Consider the following 23,345-nt stretch of genomic DNA (forward strand, 5'->3'; position numbering starts at 1 on the left):
AAATATACTGCAAATAATGCATAAAGGTAATAATAATAATAAGGGTATTTAGTAAACATAATTTTGATCAAAATAATGTACAAGCCATCCCGCCACGTCACGGCAACCCTTGTGGGACAGTCCCTACTCTAGTATTTAAAACCTTATCACTTGCCAAGTGGCGTGAATGTGAATAATGGTCGAGCGGCTGAACCACTTGTAACAGCTTAGGCCAGACTGGATGGCTTTCCCAGCTCAGAAAGAGGGCGGTCACACCCATATATGCACTGAATGCACAATGAAATGAATAAAAAACAAATCTGAACTGAGAAAAGTAAGTTAATGTGTATGCACAATGTAAGTGCATATTAACACATGACCATTAACCAGAGAAAACAAAAAGCAAAAAACACAAATATCCTGAACTAAAAGTAAAAAAATATACTGCAAATAATGCATAAAGGTAATAATAATAATAAGGGTATTTAGTAAACATAATTTTGATCAAAATAATGTACAAGCCATCCCGCCACGTCACGGCAACCCTTGTGGGACAGTCCCTACTCTAGTATTTAAAACCTTATCACTTGCCAAGTGGCGTGAATGTGAATAATGGTCGAGCGGCTGAACCACTTGTAACAGCTTAGGCCAGACTGGATGGCTTTCCCAGCTCAGAAAGAGGGCGGTCACACCCATATATGCACTGAATGCACAATGAAATGAATAAAAACTTACTTTTCTCAGTTCAGATTTGTTTTTTATTCATTTCATTGTGCATTCAGTGCATATATGGGTGTGACCGCCCTCTTTCTGAGCTGGGAAAGCCATCCAGTCTGGCCTAAGCTGTTACAAGTGGTTCAGCCGCTCGACCATTATTCACATTCACGCCACTTGGCAAGTGATAAGGTTTTAAATACTAGAGTAGGGACTGTCCCACAAGGGTTGCCGTGACGTGGCGGGATGGCTTGTACATTATTTTGATCAAAATTATGTTTACTAAATACCCTTATTATTATTATTATTATTATTATTACCTTTATGCATTATTTGCAGTATATTTTTTACTCTTAGTTCAGGATATTTGTGTTTTTTGCTTTTTGTTTTCTCTGGTTAATGGTCATGTGTTAATATGCACTTACATTGTGCATACACATTAACTTACTTTTCTCAGTTCAGATTTGTTTTTTATTCATTTCATTGTGCATTCAGTGCATATATGGGTGTGACCGCCCTCTTTCTGAGCTGGGAAAGCCATCCAGTCTGGCCTAAGCTGTTACAAGTGGTTCAGCCGCTCGACCATTATTCACATTCACGCCACTTGGCAAGTGATAAGGTTTTAAATACTAGAGTAGGGACTGTCCCACAAGGGTTGCCGTGACGTGGCGGGATGGCTTGTACATTATTTTGATCAAAATTATGTTTACTAAATACCCTTATTATTATTATTATTACCTTTATGCATTATTTGCAGTATATTTTTTACTTTTAGTTCAGGATATTTGTGTTTTTTGCTTTTTGTTTTCTCTGGTTAATGGTCATGTGTTAATATGCACTTACATTGTGCATACACATTAACTTACTTTTCTCAGTTCAGATTTGTTTTTTATTCATTTCATTGTGCATTCAGTGCATATATGGGTGTGACCGCCCTCTTTCTGAGCTGGGAAAGCCATCCAGTCTGGCCTAAGCTGTTACAAGTGGTTCAGCCGCTCGACCATTATTCACATTCACGCCACTTGGCAAGTGATAAGGTTTTAAATACTAGAGTAGGGACTGTCCCACAAGGGTTGCCGTGACGTGGCGGGATGGCTTGTACATTATTTTGATCAAAATTATGTTTACTAAATACCCTTATTATTATTATTACCTTTATGCATTATTTGCAGTATATTTTTTACTTTTAGTTCAGGATATTTGTGTTTTTTGCTTTTTGTTTTCTCTGGTTAATGGTCATGTGTTAATATGCACTTACATTGTGCATACACATTAACTTACTTTTCTCAGTTCAGATTTTTTTTTTTTTTTTTTTTTTTATTTTTTTTTTTTCCCATCAGCCTATGCCTGCCGCCGCTGATAACAGCGAGAGCAGGAGCTGATGATGGGAGTATTTATCAGCCAGCACCTGTGCTCTAAGTAAATAATAATAAAAAAATGGCATGGGTTCCCCTGTATTTTTGATAATTAGCCACGCAAAAATGACAGTTGCAGGCTGCATCCCTTCAGCTGTCCACATTAGCAAGGCTGGCTATCAAGAATAGTAAGAATGGATATTGGTCACCCCCAGCCTATAAATAGCATCCAGCAGCCGCCCAGAAAAGGCACATCCAATTCTGGCGCTTTGCCCAGCACTTCCCATCTGCCCTGTGGTGGCAAGTGGGGTTCATATTTGTGGGTTTGATGTTACCTTTGTAGCTTTGCACCTCCTTCCCCAGTGGTTTTCAGCCTGGACAATCGCATCTTGGCACCGTCCAGGTTGAAAACTGTTTATCCCCAGACATGGTTTACGGCATGGGACAGATTGACAGACAGGTAAGGGATATGGTTGTTTTTTGTTTTTGTACAGGAGACGTTGGCTTCAGTGGAATTGGGTGTTAGGTGAGTATAACTGTTCCTTATTTTTAAATAAAAAAGTAAAAGTGTGATTTTTTTTTTATTTCAAATAATAGGACTTTATACTTGCTTTGTGATTTACAGTGTAATTATACGATTAGTAATGGAGTGGCGTCTTATAAACACCTCTCCATTACTAAACTGTGGGCTTGATGTCACCGGACAATACAAAGGTGATGTCCCTAACGCTAGAGGGGCACCCTAGCTCGCCCTGTTCCCCGGGTTACTTCTGAAGGTGAAGATGCCGAGGATATGTACTTTGCATTATCTCCGAATCTGCCCTCTGTCTGTACCCTTCCCTCACCCAGGTAAGAGGGGAGAAGGTGTGCACCGTAGTACACCAACCTGACGAACAAGCTAACGCGAACAGGGGAGACAAAAAATACCAGGCATACAAATTTTCACTCACATATAACAGAGGAATGCATCGTGGAGTGGAGGATGGGGATAAAACCAAAGTAGGAGAAGGAAAGAGAATTATCACACTTACTAAATCAAGCAACAGTCACCGATAAACCCACCAAATGCCTTCTCATATAACCAGCAACTACTATCCTCCCAGCCATGCAGCAAAAGCTAACTCTGGCGATGTGCGTCAGTCAAGACCCAGATTATGTAGGGAATAGGAGTGGCTAACCATTCGCAGCTGAGAGCCCTAGCTCCCAGAGCTCTCAACATGGCCGAATAATCCCTCTACTTCTAAAACAGATTTACTCCGTTTAGAAAGGTGAAGTGCTTCTTATCAGCACAGGAGTAGGAGCAATCAAACGCTGCGTTCTTCTGGCTCCTCTCTGTCGTGGTAACTCCGTGACAGGTGACATCAACCCCACAAGTATGAACCCCACTTGCAAGGCAAATGGAAAGAGCAGGGCAAAGTGCCAGAATTGACACATCTAATAGATGCGCCTTTTCTTGGCAGCTGTGGGCTGCTATTTTTAGGATATCCATGGATCCTTACCAGCCTGAGAACACCAGCCCCCAGCTGTCTGCTTTAGGTTGGCTGGTTGTCAGAAATGGGGAGATTTAATAAACGGCGTGAGACCCCATTGTTCTTGATAACTAGCCTTGCTAACGCTGACAGCTGAGGGTTACTGCAGCTATAAGTTTTGCCTGGCTATCAAAAATACAAGGTAACTAACGTTGTTTTCTTTAAAAAATTATTTAGAGTGCAGGTGTCGGCTGATGAATACTCCCTTCAGCCGCGTCTGCTCTCACTGTTAATAGTGGCAGCAGGTGTAGGCTGATGGGAGTAGTAGTCCCATCAGTCAACTCCAGTGACCGGAGGTAAACTTTTTACCTTCGATCACAGTTGCGGGCTCACGCTGTCATTTGAAAGCGTGGTAATTGTAGCTCTCTGAACGGCAGTCATGATTTTATTGCCGATCAGAGGCAGTGTTTACTGTGCTGCCATGACAGCGTGGCAAACACTGGATGTTCGAACCGCCCATTCAAGTGAATGAGGTATGGGTTCGGGTACTGTTGCGATACCGGAACCAAATTTTTTTTTTAACTGTTCGACTGAACCCGCCAGACGAGAACATCCAAAGGATCGCCCATCTCTAGTGTCTTGTCATACAAAGACCAGAGGCAGCAGAAGAGCTGGGGAATCACTGACAGGAGGCAGGCGGAAGAGCTGGGAACTCACATGAGGCAGAGAGAAGAGGTGGGGAATCACAGACGGGAGGCAAACGGAAGAGCAGGGTAATCACAGACCGGAAGAAGATCTAATTAGTATAAAACTTCAAGTGCTGATTACAGAAGAACAATAAAGCAGATATCTTCTCCAAAGGTATCAATTTGTTCAGTATTACAGCACCATTACATCCATGTCTTTACTATACTTACAAAATTGTCTTGACAGGTTATTTTTAAGTTCATAATATTTGTGTAATAAACAGTCTAATTGTTTCCTAGTAGAGTTGAATGAAATGATTTGCAGGACTTTTATTGCAGGGGTCAAGTCAATATTCTGTGGTGCCAGATTAGAAGCCTTGCAAACCTGCTCCTACCAACTGGCATCCCCAGCTCCTCTTCTGATTAGCCAACCTGTTGCAACATTTTTTGTGTGTCATGTTATGCCTCATTGATGATATTGTGCCAGGATGGCTAATCAAAAGAGGAATCTATGATTCTGGCATGTAGGAGTTGGTTATTATTATTATTATTTATTGTTATAGCGCCATTTATTCCATGGCGCTTTACATGTAAGGAGGGGTGTACATAATAAAAACAAGCTTCTGTCCAACAACCACAGAACATTGATTGGTCGTGTGAACCGATTTGCTCATCTCTGTCCTACCAAAGGGACACCCATAGTTTTGATGCCAAACGGATTCTTTCCCCTTTCATGTCTATGTTTGACTACTGCAAAATTTTCTATAGTTTTCGTTTAAGATCTCTAAGCCGAATCTCATTTTGAAGGCCCACTTTCTTCTGTGTTCTCTGAGAGAACCGCTGATAGACTCCAAGGAGAAAAAAGTATTGGTCATTGAATTTTTTCCGTATTTTTCAGGATTCTTTCTTTCACTTGACAGCATTTGTCAGCAAAGAGTAAGGAGGCCCTTATACATTAGACCAGTGGTCTTCAGCCTTTCAGACCTTGAGAGCCACATTCAGCTTAGAGAGAGGGTCGCGAGCTACATTCAGCACTGAGAGATGGTCGTGAGCCACATCCAGCTCCCACCCCCTTCACAGTAGTGTCAACCAAAGCTCCCATTAGAGGTACGGTATAATTATAACCAAAGCTTTTCCACAGAAATCACTCCAAAGCAGTATACTGAGATCCAGGGGTTCCCACAATACCCCCATTCAGTATTCTCCCATCAAGGACTCCAAACACACTGTCATATCCAGCTTTTAGCACCTCCTCTAACAGGTAGTGCCATCCTCCAGCGTACCATACCTAAAACATCTCTAAACCCCTAAGACCAGTATATGTGCATCCTCATCTGCACTTCTGTGCAGGGCTACTCACAAAATTCACCATTTTGAGATGTGCTCTTCATGCCTGTTTGCTAGACCTGGAGCTAATGCACCAAGCTGGCAGACAGTCGCGAGCCACAATTCATGGTACCGCGAGCCGCATGTGGCTCCCGAGCTACAGGTTGGGAATCCCTGCATTAGACAGTCTTCTAATCTGCATAGAGGCCTTTACTGTCCACTGTTTTGTGACGTGTGTACCAGGTTTCCAACATATGTTGTATTTTCACTTGAAATTATCTCACTATTTCCTCTAATAGCAAAAATGGCCAAAGGGGTTTTTCCATGGAGCTGAACTACAGCATCTGAGACCGGCCACTACACAGAGTCTGGCGCTGAGCTTTTATGAACTATGCTGCAAACACCTGATTCATGATTTATCCTAAGGGTGGGACATCTAAATCATAAGACTAGAGAACATCTTTAAAAAGAAGAAAAATGTATTTCAAAATAACTTTCTAACAGAATGCACTAAAACTCTGGAAAAAACCCACAGCCTGTCATGACTTGTGTCATATTTTAGACAGGTTTTATGCCTTGGCTGACACGGATGGTGCCTTCACTGGAAATGGCCATGGCTTAAATGCAAAATCATGCAACAAAAGATGTGCCCAACTAATAGGTGGTTTAAAGTTGGTCTATACAGTACAAAGATACATAAATTTATTAACCAGTATAAATGACTTTGATAAAGCTAGTGCATTTTAAGACTCTTTACTTTGAAGGTATGTTGGCACTAACAATTAGCAGGTGGATAAATATGCCCCAATGTGTATGTACATCTTGTGACATTAAAGGGTAGTTTTATCTGGGCGATACGTTCCAGTATAAAATTTATGCAACTTTGCTTCTAGTTTTGATAAATTACAAGAAAGGTAATGGAGAATACTCGCGCTGTGACTCAAACATATAAATGCAAACACTGATTTAGAACAACAAATACCTGTAGTAGTGTAGTGGATATTCACATGTAGATCGATGAGTCATACGTAGGGTTTGTATGGTGAGTTGTGATGATACAGTGGATGTTCACATATAAAGTGCCAGTTGGTGGATCAGAGGAAAAAGTCGGTACTAGATTTTGGCTCCTTTTGCACACCGTAGCTGATCTGGGCACCACGTGACTGCGCGAGTATTCTCCATTACCTTTCTTGTAATTCCTCTCTTTTCCCCTTTGTGGTGGGGATTTTCTATACTTGCAGCTGATTCAACATATATATATGCTAGCGCTGCTGCATTGTTATCAAATTCTATAGTTTTGATAAATGTCATATTGTTCTGTGTCTGCAGCTAAGCTCAAATGCAGAGCAATGTAGCTCCATAGTTAGTCATGGAAGCTTTCTGTAGATTGTGCATAATGCTCTGTCCCTGCAGAAGGTAGCACTGTGCACACACTGGTTGTGATGGCACCATTTGATCTTACTATGGACTGAAATTACATCACTGCATTTAACCCCCCTTGTTTTGTTTTATTATATTCCTTCCAAACCCATTATCATCTATTTCCTGCTATTTCCTTATAGACAACAAGTGTAGAAAATCTGGCTCTACCATGGATAATGTCCGTAAGACAAGCGACTAAAAATCCAGTGACCCTGTTGGATCTTTGTTACGGGAAAGTTGATAACCTTAACCTTCTCTATGTGGTAAGTTTTCAAGATGCCATTATACACAATAGTAATAATGTCATGGCTACGAATTTCCAAAATGTTTGTTAAGAGGGGGTCAAGCTAAAGAACATGTTAAAGGGAGTTTGCCTGGATCTTCCTGGCTACTATAGCATTAACAAATCTAAGAATTATGGTGCATTCAGACGTCCGAGCAAATCGATCTGAGATCCGACTGCAATGCACGGACTGGTCACAGGTCTCCTAATTCAAGCGTGATTGCTTCATAAAAATATATAAAGCTGTCACGCACGGGTCAGGAGACCGGCAGCCAGTCCATGCATTGCGGTCCAGTCTTGAAACTATTTTAATAGGCGTCTGAATGGGCCCTTACTTTGAAAATGAACTTTAAACCATTATGCATATGAGCTGACAAGTGCTCTAGCTCTCTGCAGTGTACTTTTCCCAATGCCTACTTCTTGGCCTTGATTAACTTCTCCACTCTCCTGGTATGTCACTGATTTCATCATTAAAATCCCTTACTGGGCACAAACATGGTAAACTCCCTGCTTTATCAACTGCCTGATGTATGCGGTGCATTAGTACAACCTTTACCCTCAGCCATGATGGCACTCTGGACTGGGAGCGCATGGCACATCCTTGTGGTGTCAATGTGAAATTCCAAGACACAGCAGGAGGATAGAGCACTCAATCCGGCCACAAGAGAGACGTTGGGCAGAGATTACTGTGGAAAGCTGGTGTACTTGCATGGCTTAGGACCCTCCATAGGCCCATTTATTGACTATGGTGTCGGCACATGGCAAAGATGACTCTTTAAAATAAATAACTAAAAATGACACCCTATCCAGCCCTGTTTTTAAATCAAGGTGCCAGTCTGAAAGGAAAAATCGTGTTTATTTCCTGACCATAGGCAGTAACATTTTTTTTCTTTGTTTCTGGATAGTTGATGATTTTTGGTAATAATAAAGGAAAAGCAGATGTATATTGAAAGTGGTTTAGCATGAGGTTATTGAGAATAATGTTTAATAAAGGTTGAAGTACACAAAAGTACATTGCTACGGGTTATACAGTATATATATTTTTTTTCATTAAAGGTGTATTTTGGTTTCCACAAGTAAAACTGAATCGAATATAATGGATAAAGTAGATAAAATAAATTGTTTTGCACTGATTTTCAGGTTTAAATATATGAATAATTTCCAGGTTCTATTTAAAAAATGAAGATTTATAGGAGGCCATAGTGTATTACTGTAGTCAATGAGGAAAAACCATTACCTTAATGTAACGTTGCACAGTGAAGATCTTGCAAACTGTGCAACGTTACATTAAGGTAACGGTTTTTCCTCATTGACTAGAGTAATACACTATGGCCTCCTATAAATCTTCATTTTTTAAATAGAACCTGGAAATTATTCATATATTTAAACCTGAAACTCAGCGCAAAACAATTTATTTTATCTAGTTTGCCTACTTATTGGGTCTTGTTGGTATAGTCCCCTGTTTTCTAGCTGCGGTTCTTCAGGAAGGTTGCATGCTCCACTATTTTAATCTTTAATAGATAAAATAGAATCAAATCAACACCATAATTATATTAAAAAGTTACAAAACTTTTCATTTTGCAATAAATGGGATTTATTTGTTGAAACTAGAAAACCCTTCCATTGCATTGTTAGGATGATGATAATATTTGATTGGTGATTCGTCTCAGCAAACATACTGTGCGCCATCATCTTTATAGCAGAACACTTTTATAAGCCTCTTATGTGACATCAGTTAAGAAATAGAAGCATTGTGATCATCTGGTAGATATGTAGGTACTTAGACATGTTAGCGCTGCTGACTCAGCTATAAAGAGCTTTCCATCCTGTACACAAGGTGCAGTGTGGAAAAAAACAAAGAAGTTTTGGAACTTCGGTCACCTGGAAAAGAGCAGTTTTTTCCGAGGCAATTTGCAGTCTGCCAAACACTTTTCTGGCAGGGTGATGATGGGCGTGTAAGATGCAGCAGATCGTGTTTACAGGTGTTGGCTTTTTTCTTCTCGCACTCTGTTCCCTAATAGTCTTACACCTACTGACATGGCTCTAGTCACTCAGGGCCTAAAGCTGGTCTTAGGAAGAACAGGGTTGGCCTAAATTCTATTCTTTTGTGAAAAAAAATCTTAAAACTTGTAGAAAAATACAGGAGATGACATCGTTAAGTTTCTAGTAAGTTTTTGTTTTATTATTATTATTTTCGGAAAAAGCTCATTGCATAAATGATGCCAAATGTCTCCATCCTAAAGGGGGTATTACACATAACGATATCGCTAGCAATATCGCTAAAGCGTCACCGATTTTGTGACGCAGCGGCGATATCGCTACATGTGATACTTAAGCCCCCTTTACATTTAGCGATGCACCAGCGATCCCGACCACGATATGACCCGGTCAGGATCGCTGGTGCATCGCTAAATGATCACTAGTGAGCTGCCAAACAGGCAGATCTCACAGCGATGCAGCAGCGGTTATTACTTACCTTTCAGAAGCGGCGATGATGACGTCCTCCTGCCCGCGTCCACGCGTCGCTCGTCGGCGCCAGCAGGAAGCAAAGCAGGAAGCAGCCGACGAGATATGGACGTGGACGATCTCGCGCGATCAGCGATAGCCAGCGGGGGAGCCGGTCGGAGGTAAGTGTCACATGTAGCGATATCGCTAGCAATATTGCTGCTGCGTCACAAAATTGGTGGCGCTTTAGCAATATTGCTAGCGATACCGCTATGTGTTAAACCCCCTTTACCTCCGACCGGCTCCCCCGCTGGCTATCGCTGATCGCGTGAGATCGTCCACGTTCATTTCTTGTCGGCTGCTTCCTGCTGGGCTTCCTGCTGGCGCCAACGAGTGACGCGTGGACGTGGGCGGGAGGACGTCATCATCGCCGCATCTGAAAGGTAAGTAATGACCCCTGCTACGTCGCTGCATCGCTGTGAGATCTGCCTGTTTGGCAGCTCACTAGCGACCATTTAGCGATGCACCAGCGATCCTGCCCCGGTCATATCGTGGTCGGAATCGCTGGTGCATCGCTAAATGTAAAGGGGGCTTAAAAATGGATGCCTCATTAGAGACTAGAGCTGGGTGATTTATCAAATTTGTGTTTGAATTGGACAATTGAATTCAGACCTCCCCCACAAAAGGGTTGACTCACCATTGGTGGGAGAGCGCAGGAAGAAGCCAGGAGGCTGTGTGAGGAGAGCCGTGGACTGAGCTGCTGCACTTAACCAGGAATCACCTAGAAATGATGTATGTCGGGCTATGTCCGTTAACCCCACAAGAACTGCAGCCTGGCTGTATCAACTGGGAGAGATGTTGATAGTATCAAACCCTCTTATAAATGGAGATGTAGCTGTTTTCAGGCATGGCCAGTCATTTACACTCATGTTAAATAGTAGTCGTTACAAAGCTGCAATCATTTAAAGTGATTACGATTAACCTCATATAAAGTTTACCTGTTCAAGTTGGATTTTCCTGTCATTTTCTTAGTTGCATTTTACAGTAAAAACCATGGTCCATAAACATTTTACAACACAGCAAAGCGATCTCATTGTTGAAAGTTCTCAGTTAGGAAATGGGTACAAAAACATTGCCAATGCATTAGATATATCATGGAACACTCATCAAGAACAGGCTTAAATTTGATACAACAGAGACATTACCTAGAACTGGACGTCCTTCAAAAATTGATCAAATACAAGCAAAAAAATGATCTAATAGGCTGAATTTTGGCCATAATTCCAAAAGGTATGTTTGGGGCAAATACAACACTGCACATCACCAAAAGAACCCCATACCCACAATGAAGCATAGAGAAGGCTGCATTTTGCATTGCTTTTCAGTAGCTGGAACTGAGTCTTTAGCCATGATATCCGTCAATTTTACATCAAAATCTTCAGGTCTTTGCTAAAAAGCTGACGATGAAGCAGAATTTAATTTTTCGGCAATCCAGCAAATAAACAAAAGAATGGTTTCTTGGTTTCTGAAGAAGGTGAATGTTTTGGGAACGCCCAGCCAGAGCTCAGACCCGAATCCAATTGAAGATCTGAGGGTCAGCCTGAAGAGGGACCTGCACACAGGAGATAGCCTCATAATCTGACAGATTTGGAGTGCTACTGCAAGAAGGAGTGGATAAAGATTGCCAATTCTTGATGTGCCATGTTGATTGACTCCTATCCAAAAAGACTGCTGTCATAAATTCAAAGGATTTTTTAACAAGGATCCTTTGATGAAGGAGATAGCAGAATAAATTTTTGAACCCCTCTCCATAATCTTTGAAAATTCTTGGAGAATAGGAGAAGTGCCAGAAGACTGGAGAAGAGCAAATGTTGTTCCTATCTTCAAAAAGGGGAAGAAGGTGGACCCAGGCAACTATAGGCCGGTGAGTCTGACTTCTATACCAGGAAAGATCTTTGAACAAATTATTAAACAACATGTATGTCAATACCTGGATGAGAATGAAGTGATTAAACAGAGTCAGCATGGGTTTGTAACTAATAAGTCATGTCAGACTAACTTAATTTCCTTCTATGACGGTATCACTGATTGGGTGGATCAAGGAAATGCTGTAGATATAGTATATCTAGACTTCAGCAAAGCATTTGACAAAGTCTCTCATACAATCCTTATTGAAAAAATGACTAAGTATGGAATGGACAAGGCAACTGTTAGGTGGATTCATAACTGGCTTAGTGATCAGACCCAAAGAGTGGTCGTAAATGGCTGCACATCCAGTTGGAAGAATGTCTCAAGTGGGGTACCACAGGGCTCTGTCCTGGGCCCTGTATTGTTCAACATCTTTATCAACGATTTAGATGAAGGAATTAAGGGTAAACTGATTAAATTTGCTGATGACACAAAGCTAGGAGGGATAGCTAATACTAGAGAAGAGAGAGAGAAAGGATTCAAAAAGATTTAAATAAACTGGAGAAGTGGGCAGCAACTAACAGAATGGTTTTTAACAGGGAGAAATGCAAAGTACTACATCTGGGCAATAAAAATGAAAAAAGCATATATAGAATGGGAGGAATAGGGCTAAGTGACAGCACATGTGAAAAAGACTTGGGTATACTAATAGATCACAGACTGAATATGAGTCAACAGTGTGATGCAGCAGCAAAAAAGGCAAATGCAATTCTAGGATGTATTAACAGAAGCATACAGTCTAGATCACGTGAAGTCATTATTTCCCTCTACTCCTCTTTGGTCAGACCTCATCTGGAATATTGTGTCCAGTTTTGGGCACCACATTTTAAAAAAGACATCAACAAACTAAAGCAAGTTCAGAAAAGAGCGACCAGAATGGTGACCGGTCTGCAAACCCTGTCTTATGAGGAAAGGTTGCAGGAATTGGGAATGTTTAGTTTGCAAAAGAGAAGACTGAGAGGAGACTTAATAGCTGTCTACAAATATCTAAAGGGCTGTCACATTGTAGAAGGATCAACTTTATTCTCATTTGCACAAGGAAAGACTAGAAGCAATGGGATGAAACTGAATGGGAGGAGACACAGATTAGATATTAGAAAAAACTTTTTGACAGTTAGAGTGATCAATGAGTGGAACAGGCTGCCACGAGAAGTGGTGAGTTCTCCTTCAATGGAAGTCTTCAAACAGAGGCTGGACAGACATCTGACTGGGATGATTTAGCGAATCCTGCTCTGAGCAGGGGGTTGGACCAGATGGCCCATGAGGTCCCTTCCAACTCTACGATTCTATGATTCTATGATTCTAAGGTATTATTCTAAAGCTGTGCGTATTTATACAACCATCTTATTTAAGTTATTTATCTTTCCTTTTCCACACAAAAAGATTTCAGATTATTTTTCAATTGTATTGTACAGATTGTAGGTGGCAAAGGTGAAAAATGTTCTAAAATTATTCTTTTCGGAGTTTTTTTTTTTTAACATGACAAAAGCCGACCATTTTAACAGGGATGTGTAGACTTTTATATCCACTTTTGTAACTTTTTAACCACTTAAGGCTTTGAAATCTAAAGGGAGAGACGCACCAAATCATGCAGACTTTTAGTCTGAATATTTTTGTCAGTTTTCCCTGCAGACACAAGTCAAGCAACTAAAATGAAAAAGCTAAAACCGTTGTCTTAAAAGTCAGCTAACAGGATGGTGCATACCCTATATGATGACCCCTTGTGTGATTTATATTAACATATGCTGAATTGATTTAAACAGTAAAGTTTCAATTGCTTTTCACGACAAATTCATAATATAAAGGTGAAAGCTTTTTATCTACTACTGTATTACTAATAAGAATTTATAAAATGTTATCTAATAGTATTAAAGACTAACTCCCCCCCCCCCCCCAGAGTTCCCACTCTGACCCTCCATTGACTTCCATTGTAAGGGCACTTAATTATTTGTGAGAAAAAACGACGAGTGCAATCCAATAAAAAATCTGATTGCACTCTGACTAATGTTATTCTATGAGTCCGTTTTTCTCAGCTCAAATCGGACTGAGAAAAAAATGATGACATGCTGCGATTGTTCTCATATGTCAGATGAGGCTCACCAATGCAGGTCAATGAGTGCAATTAAAAAATCGCACAGCATTCGGACCATGCGAGCACAGTCCAATTTTCACGCACCCATCTCTTTAAAAAACCGACATTTCATCAGCCGTGTAAAGAAAAATCACAGCGTGACCTGACAGAATAGATATAGGTACATAGAGTTGATAGATATAAAGATGTTAGTGACATATAATTAGTACATTGCTTCTGTAGTTTACTGTACATGTATTTAATAAAAAAGTATCTGAAAAAATATGGTGTGGGATCATTCAAAATTTTTTTAACCAGCAGAGGGAAAGCGGACAGCTGGGAGCTGATGTTTATAGCCTGGGAAGGGAGTAATACACATGGTGCTTCCCAGGTTATTAAAATCATCTCTCATCTGTATACTTATCCTTTACTGGTTATTAAAATAGGTGATCCCCCCTCAAAAAAATGATGTAGGGTCCCCCTGTAATAACCAGCAAAGGATAGACAGACAGCTGTGGGCTGATAGTAATAGGCTAGGATGGTGCCATGGATATTGGCCCCCTCCCAGACTAAAAACATCAGCTCTCAGATGCCCCAGAAATGGCACATCCATAAAAAACACAATAAATAAAGTTCTTTATGTGAAATAGTCATTGACAAATTTGTTTCATTTAAAAATAAAAAAGCATAGTTATACTCACCTTGACACCAAGTCCACTGAAGCCCATGTCTCCTGTAAAAAAAAATTAAAATAGTAAATAACCATGTCCCTCACCTGTCCTTCACATGAAGATAGCCCTCCGATGCTCATGTCCCCTGTAAAAGAGTAAAACAAAATTAATATCTTTGACGAGAAGATAATAATCCATTTGTCCATAGACGAGTCTAGCTCTGCCAGATCTACTTGGCACACTGAACGTTGGCATGATGCAATCGGTGAGTATATTAACACGCTAATGCTGCACTACATGTACATTTACACAAGTGTAAGCAGTAGAAAGTTGGGTGGGAATGCTTCGTTAAGTATGAAATACTTATACTGTTTTATTTAAATGTGAACGTACATTTTGTGATACTGGCACATATTTAATTTGTGGTGATTTTTTTTTATTTCGGTTAAAGGAGCTGGTTTAGATAAAAAAAAACCCCAACTGTCAAGTCGATAGCTGCAGAAAACCTCATGTTGAAATCATCAAAGCTTTTAATTTAAAGATCTGATAGATTCTCAATCCTTTATATCTCAACTAAGCCATAGGGGAATGAGAGACAACTGAATGAATAATTAACATGGAAAAGAGTAAAGTGTGCACACACTGCAACATGTAGAGCCATCGATTGAATATTATCTTGTCACAAATGCCGCAGGATTACAAAAGGGAAAATGAGCAACTAGAGTGCATATTTAAGTGAGGATTCAATCTGGCTCCATGAGAGAGAAATAATGCTGCTGCTGGGCTGACAGAAATAAGGTGATACATTTTAAAAGAAAAAATAAAATGTATGCATGTGTGTGTGTATGTATATATATATATATATATATATATATATATATATATTTGTGTGTATTGGAACAACACAAAAAACAGAAAAAAGGCAAATTGGACATAATTTCACACACAACCCCAAAAATGAGCCGTACAAAATTGTTTTGGCGCCCTCAACTTAATATTTGGTTACACACCCCTTGGAATAAATAACTGCAATCAATCGACTCCTATAACTATCAACCCATCAACAAGCTTCTTACACCTCTCAACTGTAATTTTGGACAATTCTTCTTTTGCCAACTGCTCCAAGTCTCTCATATTTCAAGGGTGCCTTCTCCCAACAGCAATTCTAAGATCTCTGTACAGGTGTTCAATGGGATTTAGATCTGGATTCATTGCTGTCACTTCAGAACTCTCCAGCACTTTGTTTCCATCCATTCCTGGGTGCTTCTTGAAGTATGTTTGGAGTCATTGTCATGTTGAAAGACTCATAAAGTAGGACGCAAACCCAGCTTTCTGACACTGGGCACTACATTGCAACCCAAAATTCTTTGGTATTTTTCAGATTTCATGAATACCTTGCACACAATTAAGGCACCCAGTGCCAGAGGCAGCAAAGCAATCCCAAAACATCTTTGTACCTCCAGCATATTTTACTGTTATTGGTAAGCAGTAGAATGATGTGCTTTACCAAAAAGCTCTATCTTGTTCTCAACTGAACACATGAAGCTTTCCCAGGAGGATTTTGGCTTACTCATGTACATTTTAGCAAACTGCAGTCCTAGCTTTCTTATGTCTCCGTATCATTAGTGGGGTCCTCCTGGGTCTCCTGCCATAGCATTTCATTCAATTGTCTACGGATAGTTCATGCTGACACTGATGCACCCTGAGCCTGCAGGATAGCTTGGATTTCTTTGGAACGTGATTGGGGCTGTTTATTCACCATCCAGACTATCCTGCTTTGCAACCTTCATAAATTTTTTTCTCTGCTGTCCATGTCCAGGAAGATTAGCTACAGTGCCATGGGTTCTTAACCTCTTGTTTATGTTTTGCACCATGGGTAAAGGAACATCAAGATCTCTGGAGATGGACTTGTAACCTTGAGATTGTTGTTATTGTTCAACTATTTTGGTTCTCAAGTCCTCAGACAGTTCTCTTTTCCTATTTCTGTTCTCCATGTTTAATATGGCACACACAGACACAATTCAAAGATTGAGTCTTCTTCCTTTTTTTATCAGGTTTCAGGTGTGATTTTCACATTGCTCACACTTGCTACTTGCCACAGGTCAGTTTAGTTTAAACGAACATCACATGCCTGAAAAAAAGTTGTTTTTGCACAATTTTGGAAAGGTGCTAACAAATTTTGTCACTGACATTTTTGAGGTTTTTGTGTGAAATTATGTCCAATTAGCCTTTTTTTTTCTGGTGTTTTTGTGTGTGTTAGTCCAATACATACAAAGAAAATAAACAGGTGTATAACAAAAGATGTGTAATTGCAATAATTTTTTCGGAGAAACGCTTCATTTTCTGTAACGGTTGATGTTGGGAGGGAGTTGATATGCACTTTAGAAGACCGGCCTGAAATTAGCAGGTTCAGATGACTTTCATATACTGTGTGTTCCAGAAGTCATACACATCCATACACAATTTCCTTGCGGAGTACACAACCTTTCAGTTAGAAATTTGAAAATTAAATCTGGTCAAAAAAAAAAAATCATTATATATATATATTGTGAGGTGCCAAGGGGAGAGGTACTAGAAAACAGGTATGTTTCTCCCCGTTTCATTTCATATGTCTCCCTGTACTGATGATGAAGCCAGTTTATTTCACTGTAATCCAGTCCTGGTTTCCTTAGTGATCAGCATGGAAAGGACTGGTAGTTCCCCCTCCACTAATTCAATACAGGTTTTGGTTTCCTGACTGGTCCAGCTGATATAATCAGGAGGAGCTGGGATCTCTTAGTCTATCGTCTGCTGAGCTGGGAGCTGACACAGTAAGATTACATGGACTTCTTTGCTGTTATATAGGTTTATTTTGTAGTTAGCCTGCTATTGTTAGTTAGTGGCCAGACGGCCTTAGATGTTTTATTTCATGTTTGGCATGTGTAACATTGGATAACAAGTGTGCACAATAAATATGCCGTGTCCATATTGCTAGTCTGCTGAAGTGACTTCATAGCCACACGCTTGTGCCAAAGCAAAGATCCCCAGCTGAGCTATCTATTCCCCACAAATGGTGTTTCGAATGCGGGCACTTGTGGCTGCTGGACTGTGACTGCAGAGAAAACGCTGTGTATGTCCTGGCTGAAAGCTTCTGCACTTTTGAAGAGCCAAGAGTCCAGTAATATGGAGGAACTAGTGAAGCAGTTATTGCAAGCAAATGTGCAGCAACAGCAGACTAATGCTTGCTTCCAGAAGGCTCTGGAGCAGCAACACCAGATGCAGCAAGAGCAGTTGGAGGCAATAAAACAGGCCTTGGTTCGGCAACCCCGAGATGAGGGAGACCGTGCACAAAGCGCTGCTAGTGCGCAGAAAGCCGTACAGAAGACTTTGCTTAAAATGACCGCAGACGATGATGTGGAAGCATACCTCACCGTGTTTGAACGTATTGCAGAACGTGAGCACTTACCACTGGACAGATGGGCTGAGGTAGTTGCTCCATTTCTGAGCGGAGATCCACAAAAAGCCTATTACGATCTGAGTGGAGCGGATGCTATGGACTATATCAAACTCAAAGGCGAAATCCTGGCAAGGCTGGGAGTAAACACGTATGTACGTGCACAGAGGGTGCATTTATGGAATTTTGTGGAGCATCAGCCAGCCCGCTCACAAATGCATGATCTCATCCATCTAGTAAAAAAATGGCTGCAACCGGAGGCTTTAACGTCCGCACAGATGGTGGAGCGTGTTGTTCTAGACAAGTACCTGCGGTCCTTACCCGCTAAGATCCAGAGGTGGGTTGGACAGGGTGACCCAACTACCGCTGACCAGTTGGTGAATATGGTCGAACGCTACAATGCTTCTGAAAGCCTACTCCAAGGGACGTTAGCACCCCACTGGCCCCCCAAGAAATCGCTGGAGAGTCCTGCGAAACCTACTCCATCTTCAAAAGAAGAGAACGTCACGATGAAGGGTAGCAGACCTACAAAGGACTATGGAGGTGGTACGGGCTCACATCAAGCCAGCAGACCTCGTCTGGGATCTCCATCGAGGAGACAAGGGCCTATACAATGTTGGCGATGTCGCGGGCTTGGCCATGTAGCAGCTAACTGCCCAATGACTACAGAGCCAATGGACTGTAATGCTATGAGGCGTCTTTCATTATATGTGCAGTCAGTCTGTGTGGCGGAGACCCTCACGCGAAATGAACAACACGTGTGCCATGTCGAGGTTGACGGTTATAGTGTGAATGCCGTCTTGGATTCCGGCAGTCAAGTAACTTTGGTACATGCCAGTTTGGTGGACTCTAGCGCCCTAACGAACTTAACCGTGGGCATTAGTTGCATCCATGGGGATACTAAGAACTACCCCACTGCCTGGGTTACTCTTGCCACGCCAGTAGGGACGGAAAGACATCAGGCGGCAGTCATAAAGTCTATGGGACACAGTGTAATCCTGGGGAGAGACTTTCCCTTATTTTGGGACTTGTGGAACTTCAAAAGTGGCATGAACCCTCTAGTTGAAGACGGTGCTCTGGAGCTAGCCCCTGAACCATTGCAGCAAGACGACGGAGAACTCATCTCAGAGGAAGTACTAGAATCTGTGGACTCTCCTCTGGCTGTGTATGCAGGCGAGGCAGACCAGCTAGAGGATGTTTTAGAAATGCCTGACCTTGAGGTGGCCCGTGGTAAGTTCGGGACCGCTCAGCACCAGGATCCCACTCTAGCAAGGGCGTGGGAAAACATAAAGGTCTCCGAGGGAAGACCATTGTACCCAGGGGCTCAAAACGAGTTCCCACACGTGGCGGTGCAGCAGGATATGTTGTATCACAGAGACAAGGTGCGAGGGGTGGTGGTAGAACAACTAGTGGTACCTAAGTCCTTTCGCCAGGTAGTTTTGGAGTTGGCACATAAACATCCCTTGGGAGGACACCTGGCGGTAGAAAAGACAAAACACCGTATTCTGCAACGTTTCTTTTGGCCGGGTCTAGTGGGAGACGTGACCCAGTACTGTCGGTCATGTCCTACGTGTCAATTGACCGCACCTATGTCACATTTTAGAAGCCCCTTAGTGCCCTTACCAATAATAGAGGTGCCCTTCGAGAGGATAGCAATGGATATAGTCGGTCCATTAGTTAAATCTGCCAGGGGTCATCAGTACATTTTGGTAGTATTGGATTACGCCACGCGTTATCCCGAAGCAGTGCCCTTGCGGAATGCCAATGCGAAATCAATTTCAAAGGAGCTGGTTAATATGTTTTCCCGCACTGGCATTCCGAAAGAGATACTTACGGATCAAGGGACCCCCTTTATGTCTCGTATACTTAAGGATTTATGTAAACTGCTAAAAATCTCCCATTTGCGTACCTCAGTATATCACCCTCAGACTGATGGTTTGGTGGAGCGCTTTAACAAAACCCTAAAGGGAATGTTGAAAAGGGTGGTGGATAAGGACGGGAGAGATTGGGATGCCCTACTACCATACCTCCTGTTCGCTATACGTGAGGTACCCCAATCCTCCACAGGCTTTTCACCTTTTGAGTTGGTTTATGGGCGGTGTCCTAGAGGCCTGTTAGATATTGCCAAGGAGACTTGGGAACAAGAGGTAACTCCTTATCGCAGTGTAATTGAACACATAACACTTATGCAGGACCGAATTGCAGCAGTTATGCCAATAGTTAAAGAGTGTTTAGAGCGCGCACAACATGCCCAAAGCACGGTATACAACCGAGCGGCAAAAACACGAGTCTTTCAACCCGGAGACAGGGTGTTGGTATTGGTGCCTACCATAGAGAATAAATTTCTTGCGAAATGGCAGGGACCATACGAAGTGCTGGAACGAGTAGGTGAAGTAAATTATAAGATACACCAACCAGACAAGAGAAAGCCCTAACAAATATACCACATAAACTTGCTTAAGGCCTGGCGGGACAGGGAGAGTCTGGTGGCAGGAGCTGCCCTTGAGGATGGGCCTCGAGGGGCACCACCTTCTAAGGTAAAGGACCCCCAGGTAGCTCCGCCAGAAGTGGGTATTGCAGACACGCTATCCGAAAGGCAAAAACGAGAGACCAGGGAGTTCATACAGAGGAACGCAGATATTTTCTCGGAACTTCCTGGCTGGAGTCACCTAATCAAACATGACATTATTACTGATCCACAGGCGCGGGTACGGCTTAAACCATATCGAATTCCGGAGGCTCGGAGACAAGCCATTGCCCAGGAAGTGAAGAAGATGTTAGAGCTCGGGGTCATTGAGGAGTCCCGGAGTGATTGGGCTAGCCCTATCGTACTGGTGCCCAAACCCGATGGGACTATCCGATTTTGTAACGATTTTCGGAAAGTAAACGAAGTATCGAAATTCGATGCCTACCCGATGCCAAGAGTCGATGAACTGATAGAGAGACTGGGTTCGGCTAGGTACATATCTACTATTGACTTAACAAAAGGTTATTGGCAGATTCCCCTCACGGAATCAGCCAAAGAGAAAACTGCCTTTGTTACGCCCCAGGGATTATTCCAGTACCGAGATATGCCATTTGGGTTGCATGGTGCCGCAGCCACCTTCCAACGTCTAATGGATATTGTCCTAAAACCCCATGGCCAGTATGCATCTGCGTACTTGGACGACATTATTATCTTTAGCAATGACTGGGACACACATTTGTCAAAAGTACAAGCCGTCTTAGACTCCTTAAAAACAGCTGGGTTGACTGCCAATCCCAAGAAATGTATGTTGGGATTGGAAGAGGCTCGCTATCTGGGATATAGCATAGGGAGAGGTGTCGTGAAGCCTCAAGCCAATAAAGTGGATGCTATTCAAAATTGGCCACGACCGGTAACCAAAAAACAGGTTGGAGCTTTTTTAGGGATCGTTGGTTATTATAGGCGGTTCATCAAACATTTTGCGACCATCGCAGCTCCTCTCACAGATCTTACTAAGGGGTCGAAATCTGTCACAATAAAGTGGAACGCAGAAGCAGAGGAGGCCTTTCAGCGATTGAAAAGAGTCCTCTGTGACCAACCAGTGTTGGTTGCACCAGACTTTAAACGGGAGTTTATTGTCCAAACAGACACCTCTGGGGTGGGCCTCGGCGCGGTTTTGTCTCAAGAAGTAAATGGCGAGGAACACCCAGTGGCCTATCTAAGCAGAAAGCTTACGAGAGCAGAAAAGAACTACAGTGTAGTTGAGCGGGAAGCCCTGGCTGTGAAATGGGCCCTGTGCACCTTGCGCTATTATTTACTAGGTCGCCAGTTTAGGCTAGTGACGGACCATTCGCCCCTAACATGGATGTCCCGGGCAAAAGAAGGCAATGCACGGGTGACACGCTGGTTCTTAGCATTACAAGGGTTTAAATTTTCCGTTGAGCACAGGGCGGGCACAGCGCACAGAAATGCAGATGCGTTGTCTAGAACGCACTGCTTGGTGACTCGTCCTGTCCGACCCCACGGGCTCGAACAGAGGAGGGGGGTGTGTGAGGTGCCAAGGGGAGAGGTACTAGAAAACAGGTATGTTTCTCCCCGTTTCATTTCATATGTCTCCCTGTACTGATGATGAAGCCAGTTTATTTCACTGTAATCCAGTCCTGGTTTCCTTAGTGATCAGCATGGAAAGGACTGGTAGTTCCCCCTCCACTAATTCAATACAGGTTTTGGTTTCCTGACTGGTCCAGCTGATATAATCAGGAGGAGCTGGGATCTCTTAGTCTATCGTCTGCTGAGCTGGGAGCTGACACAGTAAGATAACATGGACTTGTTTGCTGTTATATAGGTTTATTTTGTAGTTAGCCTGCTATTGTTAGTTAGTGGCCAGACGGCCTTAGACGTTTTATTTCATGTTTGGCATGTGTAACATTGGATAACAAGTGTGCACAATAAATATGCCGTGTCCATATTGCTAGTCTGCTGAAGTGACTTCATAGCCACACGCTTGTGCCAAAGCAAAGATCCCCAGCTGAGCTATCTATTCCCCACAATATATATATATATATATATATATATACACTCACTGGCCACTTTATTAGGTACACCTGTCCAACTGTGTATTAAGACTTAATTTCTAATCAGCCAATCACATGGCGGCAACTCAGTGCATTTAGGCATGTAGACATGGTCAAGACAATCTCCTGCAGTTCAAACCGAGCATCAGTATGGGGAAGAAAGGTGATTTGAGTGCCTTTGAACGTGGCATGATTGTTGGTGCCAGAAGGGCTGGTCTGAGTATTTCAGAAACTGCTGATCTACTGGGATTTTCACGCACAACCATCTCTAGGGTTTACAGAGAATGGTCCGAAAAAGAAAAAAAATCCAGTGAGCGGCAGTTCTGTGGCCGGAAATGCCTTGTTGATGCCAGAGGTCAGAGGAGAATGGGCAGACTGGTTCGAGCTGATAGAAAGGCAACAGTGACTCAAATTGCCACCCGTTACAACCAAGGTAGGCAGAAGAGCATCTCTGAACGCACAGTGCGTCGAACTTTGAGGCAGATGGGCTACAGCAGCAGAAGACCACACCGGGTACCACTCCTCTCAGCTAAGAACAGGAAACTGAGGCTACAATTTGCACAAACTCATCGAAATTGGACAGTAGAAGATTGGAAAAACGTTGCCTGGTCTGATGAGTCTCGAATTTCTGCTGCGACATTCGGATGGTAGGGTCAGAATTTGGTGTAAACAACATGAAAGCATGGATCCATCCTGCCTTGTATCAACGGTTCAGGCTGGTGGTGGTGGTGTCATGGTGTGGGGAATTTTTTCTTGGCACTCTTTGGGCCCCTTGGTGCCAATTGAGCATCGTTGCAACGCCACAGCCTACCTGAGTATTGTTGCTGACCATGTCCATCCCTTTATGACCACAATGTACCCAACATCTGATGGCTACTTTCAGCAGGATAATGCGCCATGTCATAAAGCTCGAATCATCTCAGATTGGTTTCTTGAACATGACAATGAGTTCACTGTACTCAAATGGCCTCCTCAGTCACCAGA

At 42.4% G+C, this 23,345-nt stretch overlaps 1 protein-coding gene across 1 annotated transcript in view; it reads left to right on the plus strand.

Moving 5' to 3' along the window:
• Positions 1-23,345, plus strand: part of LOC141048316 (uncharacterized) — a 198,499-nt gene that overhangs the window by 90,398 nt on the left and 84,756 nt on the right. Inside the window, exon 8 of the mRNA XM_073543818.1 lies at positions 7,092-7,214. Within this exon, the coding sequence (XP_073399919.1) occupies positions 7,092-7,214 (123 nt within the window). The remainder of the gene's footprint in view (positions 1-7,091; positions 7,215-23,345) is intronic.

Source organism: Dendrobates tinctorius, unplaced genomic scaffold, assembly GCF_039654945.1.
Source record: "Dendrobates tinctorius isolate UK_male_01 unplaced genomic scaffold, ASM3965494v1 ptg000003l, whole genome shotgun sequence".
Classification (NCBI taxonomy): domain Eukaryota; kingdom Metazoa; phylum Chordata; class Amphibia; order Anura; family Dendrobatidae; genus Dendrobates; species Dendrobates tinctorius.